At 40.9% G+C, this 17,871-nt stretch overlaps 1 protein-coding gene across 1 annotated transcript in view; it reads right to left on the reverse strand.

Moving 5' to 3' along the window:
• Positions 1–883: 883 nt before the first annotated feature.
• SLC44A3 (solute carrier family 44 member 3) overlaps positions 884–17,871 on the reverse strand; it is a 67,038-nt gene continuing 50,050 nt past the window's right edge. Inside the window, exons 12-16 of the mRNA XM_015413344.1 lie at positions 14,911–14,994; positions 6,617–6,754; positions 5,096–5,332; positions 4,104–4,202; positions 884–1,029 (exon numbers count right to left, since the gene is read on the reverse strand). Coding sequence (XP_015268830.1) covers positions 1,018–1,029; positions 4,104–4,202; positions 5,096–5,332; positions 6,617–6,754; positions 14,911–14,994 — 570 coding nt within the window. The 3' untranslated portion in view covers positions 884–1,017. The remainder of the gene's footprint in view (positions 1,030–4,103; positions 4,203–5,095; positions 5,333–6,616; positions 6,755–14,910; positions 14,995–17,871) is intronic.

Genomic DNA, 17,871 nt, shown 5'->3' on the forward strand with positions numbered 1-17,871 from the left:
CATCAAAGGTTATTTTCAAAACTTTCATGGTGTGCCACCGTATTATTTAGGGGCAGAGAAAGCTCATTGTACATATCTTCTGTTATGGAAATATTAAGGATGTCACTGGATTGCAGTCCATGATGTGTATGTCACATTAATATCTCTGTTAAAATACTATTACAATAAAAATACGAAATTTTCACATCGACTGACTGACTTTATGCATTATACAGAGATGGACAACTACCTCTCTAGGAAACAGACCAGTGGCATTTTCAGTGATATCCTCATGTGATGTGGCAATATTCTCTTGTATGTAAAAAATACAGTGCAGTTGCTCTTGAAAAAAATGTCCACAAAGACAAAGTAATGAGGTTCTGTTCCCATGAAAATTGCCAAAGAAAAATAAAAGCATCATACATGTTTCCAATCTTTTGGCCTTCATTCTTAAAGCTCTGCCTTGTGTGACCATCAAGTCTCCTTGGCAGGATGCAATGGTCTGAAAGCATCTTCTTCAGTGATACCCACAAGAAATGAACCAAACTTTCCACTCAGTAAATGAACTAAACTTTCTGCAAAAATACAGCAGAAGCAATTGTCACTGTATGAACTGTGATCCCCCTTAATGCCTAGTTATTTCATTGTCACATGAATGCATACAACTAGCACAGTTTGTTAATCTAACTTCTGATTAGTCACAGTTTAGATATTTTCCAGGCCACTGATGTTAAATAGGGCTGCATCGCATGCATAATAGTTGCTGAATCACCTTCACTGTTTTCCTTTCCCAAGGTGCCTTTACCATGTTAAGGTGAAACCACAGAGCTAACAGAAGAGTTCTTTGTGAACACAATGTCATTTTAAAAAAAATTAAATACTATTTTATTAAAACCATGTGTGCTGGAGGAATTCTCTACAAAAGGAGATTGCTTTTAATAATCTCTTCTAGTGCAAAAGGTACAAACCAATTTGGGAGATAATTTCTTTCAAGCCACTGGTAACCTTCATTTGATTTCTGCGTACTGTACTGCCATCTCAGGTTCTAGTCTGTAATCCAGGGGGGAATAAGATAATGCATAAAATTAGACTTAATGGTAATATAAGTTTTGTGAAGTGACATGTAAAGCAAATAATGCGATCAAAAGGAAAGGTGGGACAGAGGTTACACTTCTGTGCATTCCGCTAACGTATGTGTGTGTGTATACATATACAGAGAGGCAAAAAACCCCAAAGATATCCACATAATGCATAAACCAAGCACAGCCACTCATAAACATAATAAACTTAAAACCACACATTCCAGACTGGCAGACCAACTTATTACTTCCATACACCAGAAAGTTCTGAAAAAATATCCAAGGGCCTGAAATCTGACCACTCTGTACAGATTTTTCCTCTCTTGGCATGAAATATTTTGGCAGGAAAAGGATAACTGCTACTGTAAAACTTCTCTCAAAAAACTCTGCTTTAGTAAGCATTCAGTGGTTTTTAAAAATTTTCTCACATGCCAATTATGCCACAGACACACCATTTTAAAGAATGTATCACCAAATATTCTTGTCCAGACACTACGGTGTTGTATATTTCACATGGCCTTTCACTTCATGGCACTTAGAAAAGCAAAGCAGAAGGTGCAGTGAAACAAACATTGGCTGCTACTTTCTTTAACTTGATCTCTGATGCATGACACCAGAGGGTACAGAGCAGAGTTTCAGCCTTCTGGATCTGAGTTCTGGGACAAATGAGGGGCTATTTGGGGAAGGTGGGCAAAGATCCGCTCTGCTGACTTTCTCCGAACTCTTCCACTGGACCCAACCCACTGCGTAGAACATTTTTCCTTTTCCCAAGGACCCAGAGCAACGCTTATCATTCCCACCTTTCCTTTTTATCCTCACAAAAATTCTGTGATCTTGATAGTTCAATCTTAGTTATAACTCGGGCCAAACTCAGTGGGTGTAGACTGGAGTAACTCTGGATGGGACTGCACTGCCAGACTGTCTGGCCTGAGTTCACCCTGCAAACGTGGGAGGAATGATGACAGAATGGAGTTCTGAAGTGAAGTTTTTGTCCTGGTCGTACCCAATTTGGTTTTTAGATGGCGAGATGAAGCAAGAGCCTTCCCTGCTTTACACAAGCAAAAGGTCCCTGTATCCCCAGTGGGTTTTCTCCACTCCATAAGTATGGCCCTGATGTCCCTGTGCCAGCGTGACAGCTAATATTAACATGCATAAAGAACAAGGAATTTTCAAAATGCAGAAGTACAAAGGAAGAAAGAATAGAAGAGGGAATATTTTGGCAGTTGCTGTTTACCTCAATCCTGCATGAGAAGCCAAACCTATCAAAATTATTTCTTTACCACAGCTATGAAATGTACTTCCTTTACGTATGGTCACCCTATCAGAACGTCACGTAACATTCTGTGATTTCAGGGAATTGATTTCGGAGAATGTTTAGCATGTTTGATCCATGACAAGGCTCAGTTTTCAAATGTGTATTGGGATAACCAAGATGAAGATTATATCAGAGCTGGAGATTCTGGGACTTTTCAATCTAGAAAAAAGACTGGGGGTTTGAAGGACAGGGACCCTGGCAACAAACCCAAGAGAGGCTGCACATTCGCTAACAGGAGGACGGAAACGCATAACTGGGTCGTGAGGCCACCTAAAGAGCTGTCAGGGCACAGCCTGCTAGTATTAGCCTCCTCAGAAAGAAATGACACCTTGGAAGTAGAGACCTCCTTGGCTGTAAAGGCCTACTGAAGTGTAGGTGAACAGTGCCAGGGAATGGGCACGCAGGAGGAAGGGAGAGGAGGAAAGACAGCCGGCAAGGCTTGGGGAGGTGATATTCCTGGCCAAGAGAACAGCAAGTCATTATCTGAAGGTTTAGCTGCCTCAAAGCCTAACCCTCTGGTAAGGGTCCACTGACTAAAGGCAGGAGCCCAGGCCTGGAAGCAAGACAAAAGTCTTGATGGAGGCAGGTGGGGAAGATAAAAGTGGGCCTTTGGGTTGTGACCAGGTATCTGAGCCTGGGACTCTGTTACTGTTGAAAACAGCAACAGACAACATCCTTATCTGTCCCCCTGGCTTCTTCCTGTCATTGGAAAGACTGGAGGTAGATGCAATATCCAGGTGGAGAAGCAGCCCATAATATTAGAACTTAGGGTCTAGAATATTAGAATATTAGAACTAGAATATTAGAACTAGAATATTAGAACTAGAATATTAGAACTAGAATATTAGAACTAGAATATTAGAACTAGAATATTAGAACTAGAATATTAGAACTAGAATATTAGAACTAGAATATTAGAACTAGAATATTAGAACTAGAAATTAGAATATTAGAACTTTGGGTCTTAATGAGTCATTAAACTGTGCGATTCGCTGCCAGTGAAGGAAGTGATGGCCACAAGTATAGACGGCTTTAAAAGGGGGGTAGTCATGCCGGCCACATGACCACGGAAAAGTCTTCGGACAGCGCTGGCTCTTCGGCTTTGAAACGGAGATGAGCCAGATTCGACTGGCTTTCGAGCAAGGGAACCTTTAAGGATAAGTCCATCAATGGCTACCGCATATAGTGGAAAATACCAGTGCTAGGAGGCAGCATCAGAAAAAGGCCTTGGCGTCTACAGTCTGTTGGCCCTCCAGAGCAACTGGTTGGCCACGCTGTCGGACAGGATGCTGTAGTAGATGGATCACTGGTCTGATCCAGCAGGGCTCTTCTCATGTTCTTATGCGTAGGAGTAACAAAGATAACAGTGACATTGAGAATGTGCACATCGTTCTGGCTCTGACAGAGGCTGTGGTCACACATACTAAATAATCCACTTTCAATGCACTTTCCAACTGGATTTTTACTGTGTGAACCGGCAAAATCCAATTTGAAAGTGGATTATTTAATGTGTGTGACCACAGCCAGAGCCTCACCCACCGCAGCATCAATAGCTGCCGATCTGGGGATACTGACAAGAGCTTCCACGTCATGATGGCCAAATACGCTTGAGCACATCCCTTACTATAATCTAAACATGGAAATACAAACGTTTACCAAAGTCTTGTAATGCACAGTGGAGACCCACTGTAATCTGCTCACTCCAACATGGTTTGACCTTTGCTGCTCACCATAGGCTGGAGTTCTGTGTCATATTCACTGCTGTGGCGAGTCTTCTTATTTCTCTGATTATTTGCCTCAGTTACCTTGCTGCTCTGATAGACAAAATTCTACAAAGAAAAAGAAAAATTATCACCAAATTCAACAAAAGTGATCTGCTTTAGCAGTCTGCAACATTCTAACTATTAACAGCTTTTTATTTGATGAATGGTCTGACTTTTAGCCAAAGATCTAGTCTGTTTTCTCAAATACAGTTGACAGTGGTCGTTTTTAAGCAATCATGTGAAAAGTAGTTTGATGTAAGATGTAATCGGGACAAAACAGTATCTTTTATTGGGCCAGCTTCAAGTTTTTTCACTCAAACCCCTTATGCTCTTTTTGGTATACTTTAAAACTAGACATAAGACTGCACCCTTAAGCATCAGGAAATGAGTACTACTGAATGTAGTGGGACAAATTATGTATACACTTGTATAGAACTGGGATGCAAGGCTGCAATACTAAGCATGCTTACCAGGCTGCAAGTCTCACTGAACTTATGTCCAAGAAAAACAGTTTAGCTTTGGGCCATAATACACAGAAATCATTACTGGGAAAATCATGTTAGTAAATGCATTGTTTGAAGACCTGGTTGCTGAGAAAAAGTCCAACTCATCTGGAAACCAATATCAGAAGCACAAGTAAGCTTCACCAATATTCTTGCTACCCTGGGCAATGGAGCCACATGTGCATAAAAGCACAACCATAGGGCACCTTATATTAGTGCAGTAGTTTTCTGATTTATGCTACACCTCTTTAGGTAAGGATCAAGTGCATGGTGATACAAATAATCCATAACATACACACCCGAAGAATGGTCTTGCCTGCCATATTCTGTCTTGAGTGAATTCTATCATGCCACAGGAGTTGCCAAGAAAAACACAAAACTAGCCTGAAAGCAGAATGAAAGGAAAGCTAACCTCTTCAGTCTTCCAGATAAAGCACTGCCATTGTGGGTGCTTACCATTAATTCATGGTCCATGAAGTATGGCTTCTCTTGAGATCCATCATTTGTTTCTATGTCAACAGCAAAGCAAAGGAACAGGACATCTGTTATGGTTTCAAATACTGATAAGAAGCTGTGAGCGACCAGGTAAGCAAAAAGTGCAACGAGCAGCAGTGGAACGACCCAAACACGTAGTTCACGGTGGTAGTTAAATGCCATCAAACCACCAAAAACTGTGAAGCACACCACAAATATCTGAATGAAAAAAGAAAAAAAAAGGCAGATGCTACATTTCAGAATAAACTATTGTCAACACAACCAAATTTCCATGGCTAGTAACCCATATTTTATTGCTTTAAAAACAAGAGAGAGAATCTTGTCTAACTCCTTCCTTCTGTTCACAACATACAGTGATCCAGGCTAATTACTATTCACCATTGTTCTTTATTTTTGTTATTTCTATCTGCCCAAATTAAGGATAAAGTAGATAATATTCAGAACACTGGTGATCAGGATTTCCCACTTAAAAAAAACAACTAGTAAGTATCCAGAACTGCTGCTTTCAACACTGGAAAAGTAGTATTATGGGAAGGAGTGTTGGAGACTGTAGGACTGGTAGCTACCTTAAAGAGAGCAACAAGAGATACTGATAATAAATCATGCCTAGATTGCCCCTTAAGGCTATGCACTGTTTTATGAAAGAATCATCACTTTCCCTAATGCTTTTTTATTTCTTCAAAGGCAAACATCTGTTTGACATGGCTTAAACATTACTTCTGTGGTTGCGGTCACATGCACCAGAAAAAAGGGGGGGGGGAGCAAGGCTATTTCCTCTGGAGGAATTTGACCTGCAGTTGCACGATCAGACCTCCCTTTGAAGCTGCAGGCACAGTCTGTCAGTGTGTGATCAGACACAACTGCGGGTGAGTTGCGGGGGGGGGGTTTGTGGTGTTTTCCCCCCCTACGCTTACCCAAGGGATCAATGAATCGCACCTCTGCACCGAGAGCTTCCTATGGAATTTACAATGATGTGCATACTGGGAAGGGGGGGGGGAAACAATGGCATGGAGTCAGGATGGTCTGATCACCAGTGTTCTGAATATTATCTACTTTATGGCCTGATCAATGCCATGAGAGCACGCTGGAGTGATCAGACACGGGAAAGTCCATCCGAGGCCTGCTGCAACCCGTTAACTACTGGATTTTCCCTGGTGTCTTTTAACTCCGCTTTGCAGCGAAGAAGAACGGGTTGCCAACGGCTGCGGAGTGCTTCCCAGATGTTGTCTGATCGTGCCCTTTAAATCCACCCGGCATTTGCACCTATGTTGGAGCTAATTGTGCATATGATCATAGCCTGTATGTTATAGTTTCCTTCCATATATTCTATTGGTCTGTGCTGTTTTGGAATAAAGTGAAATACTAATTTTCATGAAAGGAGTATGTGGCTCTTTGACATCATTGTCATACAGATATTGACAGGAGTGATTTTAGTTGATAAGCAATGGCATAAGAGTAAGTAAATGATAGAAACTTACTTACCTTTCCTAGAAAGATAATGAAATCACCAAAGCAGTTGACTGCCATGGTATTAGTTGAGCTCTTTGCTAAAACAACGACTGCATCTTTGGCTGAGGTACAAAAATTTGTCCCATTTATGGCCGTTGCTGTGTATGCATTCTGAAAGAAAACATTCACGTGTTTAAAAACAAAGTGCAAAAAGAATAGAAACCTTAATCTAGGTTTTCACTTGGCCAAAACAAAATCTAGTTTCAAGAATGTCTAGATTATGGGTTGGATCCAACCAGCTTTTTTGCTGATGACAAAGGAGGGGTCCCCTCTGACCACCAGATAAGGCTATGCTGGGGACTACTAGATCTGCATGAACAAAAGCCATGTGGGATGGGGGCTACAGTAAGAGGAGGAATTAGGTGGGATTGAAAGAAAAGGCTGGCTGGATCCAATCCAATCTGGTTTCTATAGAAAAGACATATGCATAATCTTTGAACCTCATTTTGAGCATAATTTATAAATTGGCTGTGACTTGACGGCACTTCACACACACATATATTCTTAACTGAAACTGGGGTTTTAATGTCATTGTAACCACAAAATCCTAAAACAAAACTGACCCTGAGTTAGACAGATTGTAACCACAAAATCCTAAAACAAAACTAACCCTATCTATTTTTATGGACAATGTCATCATGAATTCCTAAATAACTGAGTTAGACAAAAAATCTGTAAGTGGAAGAGGAAAGTATAAAATGAAGTTGCACACAATTGTTTCTTGCAGCACTCTTGCAGCACTTACTTAAAGAAATAAAAGATGCATTACAGCATTCTTCAACTATTAAAAAAAGACATCTCACTCTGAGATTACCAAAAGTTATTCTGGGGGAGGAAGGAACCTATAGATTTGCAATATTTATTTGGGGATTAGAATGCTGGGGGGGAGGGGGGGATTGAGAGAAGATTCTAAGCATCATGCAGATTGTCCCAGATTCCTGCTTTCTTCCTAAACCTAGGAAGGTTTGGGAATCTACACAAAAAAATCAAGAGACTGTACAAGATCTGCATAATTATTTTTCATAGTAAAGTTAGGAGCTTTATTGCAGACTTGTGTCTATGAGATCTCATGGCACAATCAACGTGTTAAACTTTAAAATGTGGCATGACTCTTTGTATTTTTTATTAATACACAGTAATCAAGTAAATAAATGTTTTGAAAGAGAATTAATTTGGAAGCCCCAAAGCTGTGCCTCCACAGACTGTGAGGATTAATGTAAAAAATGAACTGTAAAATTCCAGGCAGTACATAAAAGAAGTCCAAGAATATCACTGACTGAAAAATTACTTCAGTCCTTTTGTGTGGATTGCCAGCTTCTTAGTAAGGAAGTTTAGTCAGTTTGCACCGGCCACTCAATTATTACTATATAAACAACTTATTTATTTCCTTGAGGCTGCTCTTAAAATGTTTTATACATTGTCAGGGTATAGTAACACTACCAAAAATCGTTAGCATTTTCCAACTAAAAATTTCAACAGGATATCCAAGCCCTGATGGATTTATCACTCCAAGAACTATTGACATACTTCTACTTGTGTTTTATGTCTAGCAAACTGAACAGCCTATTTCAGAGCGCTGAGTTGGTATAACTGAAAAAGACCACTAATACTAAAACTTTGCATGTACAATGTACTTCAAGAAGCGCAGACAAGATAAAACAGGAGAACACACGGCTGGGTCGCTGCCTGCACAGACAGAACTAGAATTACAAATGCTATTAATATCCCTTTTCTTGTCAATGTCATTGTTCAGACATAATCATTAATATTTGCTCAATGGGATGTTTTGGAAGTCATTCATTCATAGGTTGCCATGAGTCAGAAGCGACTTGACAGCACTTAACACACACACGACTGGGTATTTGGCATGGTGGTACACAGGGCACCCAGTCTTCACGTGGCTCTTTTGGTTAACAGCGATTGCGGCTCCTCTATGAGCAGCTGAGCACCACTGATTTAGACTAATGTATAAATGTATTTTAATGTCACCCTGGCACACAAAAAAGTCTCATCTCTTGAATGACAAACACGGGCACTGCTCACTAAAAGGGAAGTATCCAGATAAAGTCAAACACACTGAAGTCCATGTCTCTGCATCAGATAACCGTGCGCTTACATCCCTGTCTTTTAAACAGGTCTTGTGTATATGTTTAGTTTTATCCAGACTGTGTTCAGAGAATTTAAATGTTCCACTTATTCAACCAAAGACAGGAACTTCAATAAAAGTTTTGTAAACTGGTACTTCAGTAACCAGAATGCTGGGTTAACTGGCACTGCCCAGCGGGCAAGCTCCTCCCTCTCAGCCACCATACCACTGCATCTTCAGGTGCAGGCACAAGGCACTCTTGCCTCTCCAGCCAGCCAACTTCCCCTTTATCAGAAATGCAGACCTTTATAATCAAAAGGCTGGGAACCAGAGACATATTTCTCAGAGATAAATAATGAAATTGTTTACATATTTCAAAATAGCACAGTAGGCGAGGAAAGTATGTAGGAAAAAAACATCCCTCACAGCACAGAATAAATGTCAAGGGTCTTGGAAAAACTGACCTGCTAGCTTCATGAGAAAAGCCCTGTGGCACAGATCCAAGTGCTAAAGTTCTCTACTTGAGGAGAATAATTGCTACTTTGTGTAGCAGCTGAATTCAGTCCTTCCTTCGAGGACTCACTATTAAAAATGAGTTCAATGAAAAGAGGAGTACCATAGCAACAGAAGCTTCTTTTAATAAGAAGCCAAAAAAATGAGCCGGTCAGGCATTGCATTCTAGCTTCAAGGCTTCACTCATACTTTCAGTTTGCCTGGTCACAATCAGTGTTCTATACAGAGCTTGTAACAGGTAACTAAGAGTGTAGCAAGATTATACTAAACTACAGACAATGTGGTATAGAGCTCAGAAGGTGGAGCACATGGAGCTGTGGCACACTATCTTCAAATGCAGGTAGCCTGCTTGAAGCAGTAAAAGACTCAGAAGTACTACCTCTCAAACTATAATGCAATTGTCTACACCTAACACATCTACACAATGTCCAGCTAATAACATAGACTTCTCATTGTCAGCTTTGTAACACCACCATGATCTGGTAACAGTGAGAGAAAGATCCAGTATGGTCCCTGCCACACGAGGGACAAAAAGAACGGGCAAAGTGCGGCTTTTAAAAGCCGCACCAAAATAGGCACGCGGCGGCAGGATCATGCAATTGCTCCCCGGCACGATCAGATGCCGGGGAGACCGGGGAGGAAGCCACGGGAGGCTGCCGAACTGCGCATGTCTGAGCATGCGCAGTTTGGCCAGGACCCGGGGATGCGCCCGTGGAAGAACGCGCCGGCGATCCCTACCGAGGTGGTTCTTTTTGGGTGCGGTTTATCGCCGGAAGGGCCGGATCGGGGATGGGCATGCAACGCTTCCCAGATGTTGCGGTGGGATCGTGCCCGTTTGCTCCACCCCCGATCCGTCCCTCTCCTGGCCCTAATCCTCTCGTGTGACTGGGGCCTAAGTTCTATATTTCTGCAGATTCACAGAGAGCTTCACGGGAGGTTCCAGCAGCCTCTATTTCCAACAGAATCAGGAAGTCAAATAATTTGGAGTCCAATTATTTCTGTGACACAAGCTGCCACCCCATTGAGCATCCTACTCAATCTTCATAACACCACTATTTCTTTCACTACCATCAGCAGACCAGATGCTCATGTCAAAAACTTACACAAAGCAATACGGCTTTTAGAACATAAATGTAATTCTTCAAAAATACTGTATGCATAATTCAGTGCTGCAGAGTGGCTTATGATCTCCCCTTGACAGTTAAGCCCTGCTATTGCTTCACAGATTTACAGTAAGGGAAAACTCACAGCTCTGAGTCCTGTATTATCTATCCCCTAACAATGACTCACAGAGACATTTCAAGCTCTTTGTTCCTGGAGAAAGAATATGATCCTGGCTTATCTTTGGGTCACCACTTCTGTCAGACATATTTATATTCAGTTACAGTAAATAAGAGATTATTTTAAGTAGAATATAAAACCATATTAAAGCAAAAACAATACATGAAAACAAAAGGTTGGATCCAATGACTCCATACCCATAAAGTAAGAAATCAGACGTTTACCTACAACTGAAGTACGGTATTCTATAGCACAGTATTCTATAGCAACATCAAATTACAAACAAAATTAAACATGCATAACTGTACACAGCACTTACCACTTTAGTGACAAATTGAGATGTGCATTGAAACTACATTTGGCAATATAAACTAGGCTTGCATTAGAATTCACTACCCCAATCCAGCAAAGGAGATCTGCATGATCTACACGACAATGTTCATCTGGTCCCCACTTCACTCGATGGAGGTGTCTGATGTGGCTGGAATTCTGTCGCTCCACCTGGGGCCACGAGTTTCATATAACAAAGTGCAACTTGAATAAGATGGGAATCTATGGCTGGGATTCAGAGAGCTACTTAGGGCGCACCCAAATATTACCTGATGCAATTTTTGGCTTGTTCTTTAAGGAAAACACTCATGCCATTCCATGTGGTTTTTGAAAACCCCTTCTACTATCAAACAGGTTTACTCTAAGGCATGAGCGGCTATTGTTTCAGAAATACAAGTCCAAAGCTTCTGAGGTGTGCTGCGGTATCCCATATAACCTTTTTTTGTCTTAACGCTTTTACTTGCAGCATCCTATTTGAATGGATACAGCAATCTGTCAGTGGAAAGCAATGACAGTTGCAAACCTTCCCAGCTTTTGTATCTCCTCCAGCAGCTGGAGTAGTAGCCCTACAGGTTGATGGCTTGCAATGCAAATACCACTTCTTGGTGTTAATTGTTAAGGCTGTGAGTGCAATAAAGCTTATGATTGATTGATTGACTGACTGACTGAAATAGCCCTTCCTGCCTCTTTGTCAATGGAGATCCACCAATGGAAGAGGAGCTGATTTTGCCCTTCCCCCCCTTCTCACTGCAGCCCACCAACCCACATGGTTGCTACTCCACACGGGTCCCTCAATTCCAGGAATTAACTTACTTGAAGTTGGAAATTACTGAACAAGCAGATTGCTGGATCCAACCCATTATTATTCTGAATTCTTGTAATAAAGCAGGACATAGATACATAATAACAAACTGTCAACACAAGAAGGTTTTGCTGAACTGCCACCCAAGACACAGTGATTTTTTTATACAACTAGATAATTATTACAGCTGCCATTAAGTTAATTTTGTTGACTTTTAATGCAGACAGGGATCTCAAACAGAACAGAATGTCCCTGGTCACACGAGCAGGAAACCGCGGGGGGGGAGCGTGGCAGAGTGCCCCGGGGCAAACTAAGGCGCCGTTACCTGACCAGACCTCCCGTGGAGGTACCGTGGAGGTACCGTGGAGGTCCCGTGGGAAGGGAGAGGTGCCGATGAATATTGACTGTTATTGCTGACTGCCAGAGCAACAGAATGCCAATTGCCTCCAAGGCCACAACATTATTGAGTTGATCTGAATAGAAAAAGCAGACATTTCTTAGTGATTTCCTCAGAAATCCATGTGTTATGGGAAAGGTGCTTGCCAGCTGGCTGCAAATGAACCCAAACCAGACATGCAAAAGTAGAATTTTACTGCTACTGTAAAAGAAACCCATTCAACGTGACTGTAGAGCATCATAGATGGCTTTCAAATGACCCTTTAGAACTCTGCCGCAATGATCTTTAGCATATGTAAAAATGTATTCTTATGACTGAGAACACATTTCTACCTGAGAAAAGGAGCTTCGTCTCTCGAAAGCTGATACCTTGGAGATCTTGTTGGTCTTTAGGATGCTACTGGACTTGTCTCTTGCTTTTCCACTGCACGCCCACAAGGCTACTCACCCAAAACACTTCTACCCATTAGATGTAATCGGAATCAGATTTAATTGGGCTTTCTTACAAGTATGAAAACTAGGATGGCACAAAATCTTTGGTATGCACAACATGTTGCCAAATGGAGTCCAAGACTTAAATAAAATGCACTATTGTTGGGGATTACAAGTTGAAAACACTCAGTATATTTGGGGTTAAATGTTTGTTTATGTTACTCACAGGAAGTCACATGTTTCTCATGTAACCAATGTTCTTTAGCTGCAAGAAGCCCGGGAATTTTCTCCCTTATCTAGGAGTTTGATTGGGACAAAACTGTCAAAGTGTTTTAGCATTTTATGGCTCTCTTCCCGTCTTTGTTTTCTGTTCTGAAGAAGGAGAAGAGAAGCCATAATCTCGAAAGCTGATACCTTGGAGATCTTGGACTTGACTCTTGCTTTTCTACTGCACGCCCACAAGGCTACTCACCTAAAACACTTCTACCCATTAGATGTAATCAGAATCAGATTTAATTGGGCTTTCTTACAAGTATGAAAACTAGGATGGCACAAAATCTTTGGTATGCACAACATGTTGCCAAATTCAATATCTCACTATCACCCAACAAAAATTCACACACAAATAAATGTTACTGTTCTAGAAAGATTTCTAATGGATCTGCAAACAAACATTTGATGGTGCAAGTCACAGAGACCAGGTGGTTCATACTGAGGTGCTCTCCTCTCTGTGTTGAGTAATAACAAATAAACAACAACATCAACAACAATAATAATAAAATACCATTAGACTTTGGTGTGTTAAAAGTGCTTCATACACATTATTGCAGTAATCCTTGTAACAGCAATAATTAGTAGAGTCAACAACAGACATATAGAAAATCTGTAATTTTACCTAGCCTGCGGTTTAAAATTATACAGTTAATTAAACATGTTTTTTCTAGGTAAAATAAGCAGCAGGAGGGGGTGATTTTCAGCTGAGAAGTAGCAGAGGATGTGTGTGTTTAACCCTTTCACCTGCAGTTTTTCTACTGCAACTCTTCCTCTGGCTACTTTCCCCCCAAGGGGTTCGAGATGTAGAAGAAGAAGAAGAGATTGGATTCATACTGCGCCCTTCACTACCCAAAGGTGTCTCAGAGCGGCTTACAAACTCCTTCCCCTTCCCCTCCCCACAACAGACACCCTGTGAGGTAGGTGGGGCTGAGAGAGCTCTGACAGAAAATGCTTTTTTTCAAGAACAGCTGTGCCAGAACTATGGCTTGCCCAAAGTCATCCAGCAGGCACAAGTGAAGGAGTGGGGTATCAAACCCGGTTCTCCCAGATTAGAGTCCGCTACTTAACCACTACACCAAACTGGTATGTTTGCAAGAGTGAACATGGATATCAAACTCTGAAGAAAGTGTCCCCCTAAAGTTATATTCCCTAGCAAAGAAGCCACAGCAATGTAATAACAAATGGTTTCATGTGACATGTATTTACCTTGTTCTCTCAATATCATTAACACAGCAGCTTGGATTTTCCCTCTCCCCACTCTTCATTAGAAGGGGAAGGAAGGCACCTCTCATACATATGCCCTTTCTTAGAAGAGCTATCTTGTTCTTTCAACAGTATACTTAAATGCATGGTTTCCCACCTCTGGTATAAAAAGTGGATAGTTCCCCCTCTGCCTTGCATCCCCTTCCAATGTCTGTCCCAGAACATGCTGCACATTATGCAGGATCAGAGTAACAGATTTCTGCATTACTTTTGTCCAAAGAGTATATCCAATATTTTTAAATTCGTCCCCACATGAAAGCACTCACTGATACATCAGTAATGTCCATACTGGCAATGGATCGCCATCTAGGACAAATAAGGCTTGAACAGGGCAACCCAGTTAAGTCCCCTGTTGCAACAAGATGCAATGCAGTTCTAAGACTACATAGGTACATTCCACTGAAAGAAATAAGTCTTGTTTCTAAATAAATTTATTTAGGATGGGTGTTCCAGGACCCATAATATCCCCAGGTCAGAATAGGTTCAGGGGTCTAATGCCAAAACAACATTTGATGTGATGGAACTTGAATTGGATTTATTTCTTAAATGAATGTCCATTTGGGTTCTTATAGTTGCTGATGGACTCAGGAAAAAAATAATGCTTTAATCTTTCCTAACGAAATCAGTAGAATTTTCAAATGCTTAACTTTGGTTATATCATGTTCATTATTTGTTTTAAATTTGTTTTTAATAGAGCCATTTGAAAAGAAAAAGTGCCTAGCTCCTGAACAAGGACAATCTTTCCTTATTTTTATTGGCACAGTTCAGGGATAGCAACTGTCTTGAAAATGTTCTTTCAATAATCTCTTTTTTCATCATGACTTTCCCATCCAAAATATCAAGTGGTCTGTCTATATCTATACATATATAGCCTCAGATGATATAATATACCTGATTTAAGCATTTTAGTCCTCTTTCTAGGCACCAGAAACAGCAAGAACAGCATTTGAACATGCACTTTGCACATGCATTTTCCTGAAAGAAAGAAGTAGTAATTAGTTACCAAAGTCAGAAAAATACATATAGAGCTACAGTATTAAATTCAGGTGTTGTGACAAATGAAGCTTAACTCAGGTAAAACCAGTCTTTCCCTGAAGGACCAGGTTCATAGCTTGCTGGTGGTTCTTTTTCTAGACCTACATTTGGAAGCTCAGATTCCCTCCACGGCACACCCTGCCTTTTAGCAGTTTCAGTTGGCATAACAGTTGTAGCCATTCCTTGAAAAGAAAGATCAGGCCAAAGTAATCCATGCCTGGATCCCATCCAGATTCGATTAATGTGATGCACCCTACATGGAGCTACCTCTGAAGACTAACAGAAGCATCAAATGGTATAAAAATGTAGCTGACACATTATTGTCAGGGTTAAAGATATTGTACCATCTCTGTACTGAAATATCTTCACTGGCTGCCCATTTGTTTTCAGGCACAATTCAAAGTTCTGGTTCTTACCTTTAAAACTCTAAACATCCTAGAACCATTGTAACTGAAAGACTGCCTGCTCCAATACTAAGATATGATTGTCAGGTTTGGGGAGGGGGTGTGAAATGGCAACCAGCAATTGGGCTTTATCGGTGGTGATGCTCGATTCATGGAAAGTTCTTCCCCTAGAAGTTCACCTAGGATGACCATACTGCCCAAACCATGGCTAAGTAACATTCACATTGAAGGCAAATGGAAGAAAAATGACAAGGCAAACATTTATGCAATCACCACTGAAAAACTGTCAACTGTGGCAAGCACTTTTCAACGCCCCTAAATTTTTTCTTGAAATAATTAATTTTCATTCAGCCCTACTCTAAACTAGTATGCTAGTATGCTGTATTTACTCAGACTCTAGTGAAAACGAAATAATGCTGTGAATCTTAGACTCCAGTCCATGTCTGAGCTTGACACACACATTTTTTATTTTTAAATATATAGTGGATATATTTGTCTTCTGCCTTCAAGATTTGGGGGGGGGTGTTGTTTGCCCCAGAGAATGTTTTACAGCTGCCAGATTTGTAGCCCATTATACAGTACATAAAGTAGCATGAACTGAGTGAAACGTTATCTTTAATACCCTTGATATATTTTTATTAGAAAGTGTCATCAGAGAATGAATGCAGTATTAGGTTCCCTGCTGTGTCAGGAACTTTCTTCTCAGGCTTTGTCCTGGAATTCAGGGCCATGGAGAGAAGAAGAAGGGCAAAAGAGGCCTTGAAAATCTTAGCCACAAAATAAAATCACCAGAATTTTTAGTTTAAAAAGACTGGTTTGATCCAAAAGCTGCAGCATTATCCCGTGAGCTTCCTACGTTGATCAAATTGTGCATACAACAGGCTTTCTGGGAAGTTTAGTCTTGTCATTAACCAGTGATCTCCAATGTAACGTATGCTGTATTTACTCAGACTCTAGTGAAAATGAAATAATGCTGTGATTCTTAGACTCCAGTCCATGCCTGAGCTTGACACACACTCTTTTATTTTTAAAAATATAGCGGATATATTTGTCTTCTGCCTTCAAGATTGGGGGGGGGGGTGTTGTTTGCCCCAGAGAATATTTTACAGCTGCCAAATTTGTAGCCCATTATACAGTACATAAAGTAGCATGAACTGAGTGAAACATTATCTTTAATACCCTTGAAATATTTTTATTAGAAAGTGTCATCAGAGAATGAATGCAGTATTAGGTTCCCTGCTGTGTCAGGAACTTTCTTCTCAGGCTTTGTCCTGGAATTCAGGGCCATGGAGAGAAGAAGAAGGGCAAAAGAGGCCTTGAAAATCTTAGCCACAAAATAAAATCACCAGAATTTTTAGTTTAAAAAGACTGGTTTGATCCAAAAGCTGCAGCATTATCCCGTGAGCTTCCTACGTTGATCAAATTGTGCATACAACAGGCTTTCTGGGAAGTTTAGTCTTGTCATTAACCAGTGATCTCCAATGTAACGTAATGTACATGATTATAACATTTTGTGCAGACCACGAAACCCACAGCCATTTAAGAGCATTTATTTTGCTTCCTTCCAAAACTGAAAATAAAAGCTCTCTTTTATAAAGTCAGAAAAACTCTTATATCCACAATATGTGCCAGAGATGAGAGGGCCGCAAAATACTTTAACCAAACATTCAAAACCTTAAGGATAACATTGTACAAATAAACATGCTTGAAATCAGGAATCAAAAGCTAAACATAGGCCCTGAAGAAAACACTGTGGCATGTGCTTTTCCTTGACCAAGTTGCTGAAAGCAGACCTGAGCTTCTATTTGCACTAAATGGGGCTGTCCTTGTAAACTACTCAGAACGTTTAGCTTCTGCAGTATCTGGCGGCTCCAAAGCTCCCACTAGCTCCTTGTTGTATTTGGCTGCATTCAGACACCACATAAAGAAATCTAAGTTTACTCATTACAGGCATGGATCTCATTAATAGCTGGGCTTGCATGTTCCACCACCACCCCCAGTCATCTGTGGGGCCTGCTGAAAATGGATGCAGAAGTCTTCTGCGAGCTCCAGTCAGTTATGACATCTGAATGGGTACCTGAACAAATTGAAGTCCGCGTCTTCCCCAGTACCTAGGACTCTTAACACGGATGGAACCAGGGCCTTTGTCAAAAGAACCTTAATATTCTTTAATGGCTATGAATGTTTCCTTAACGGGAGAAAATTGTTTGAAAATGATCCCCCAGGAGTTTTGTGTTCCTGAATGAAAAACCCATCACAGTTTAGCGATGATGTCTTCCCTTTAGCTGAGTAGAGGAGGACGATGTGTGTGGAAAAAAGAGCAATCGGCCACTTGAAACGGAGAGAAAAGCAGACAAGAAAAGCTATGAGCTGACTGAAAATGAAGCACTGTGGAGCTTGGGATCACTTTCCC

The sequence above is a fragment of the Gekko japonicus genome, unplaced genomic scaffold (assembly GCF_001447785.1).
Source record: "Gekko japonicus isolate JY-2015 unplaced genomic scaffold, Gekko_japonicus_V1.1 scaffold70, whole genome shotgun sequence".
NCBI classification, from domain to species: Eukaryota; Metazoa; Chordata; class Lepidosauria; order Squamata; family Gekkonidae; genus Gekko; species Gekko japonicus.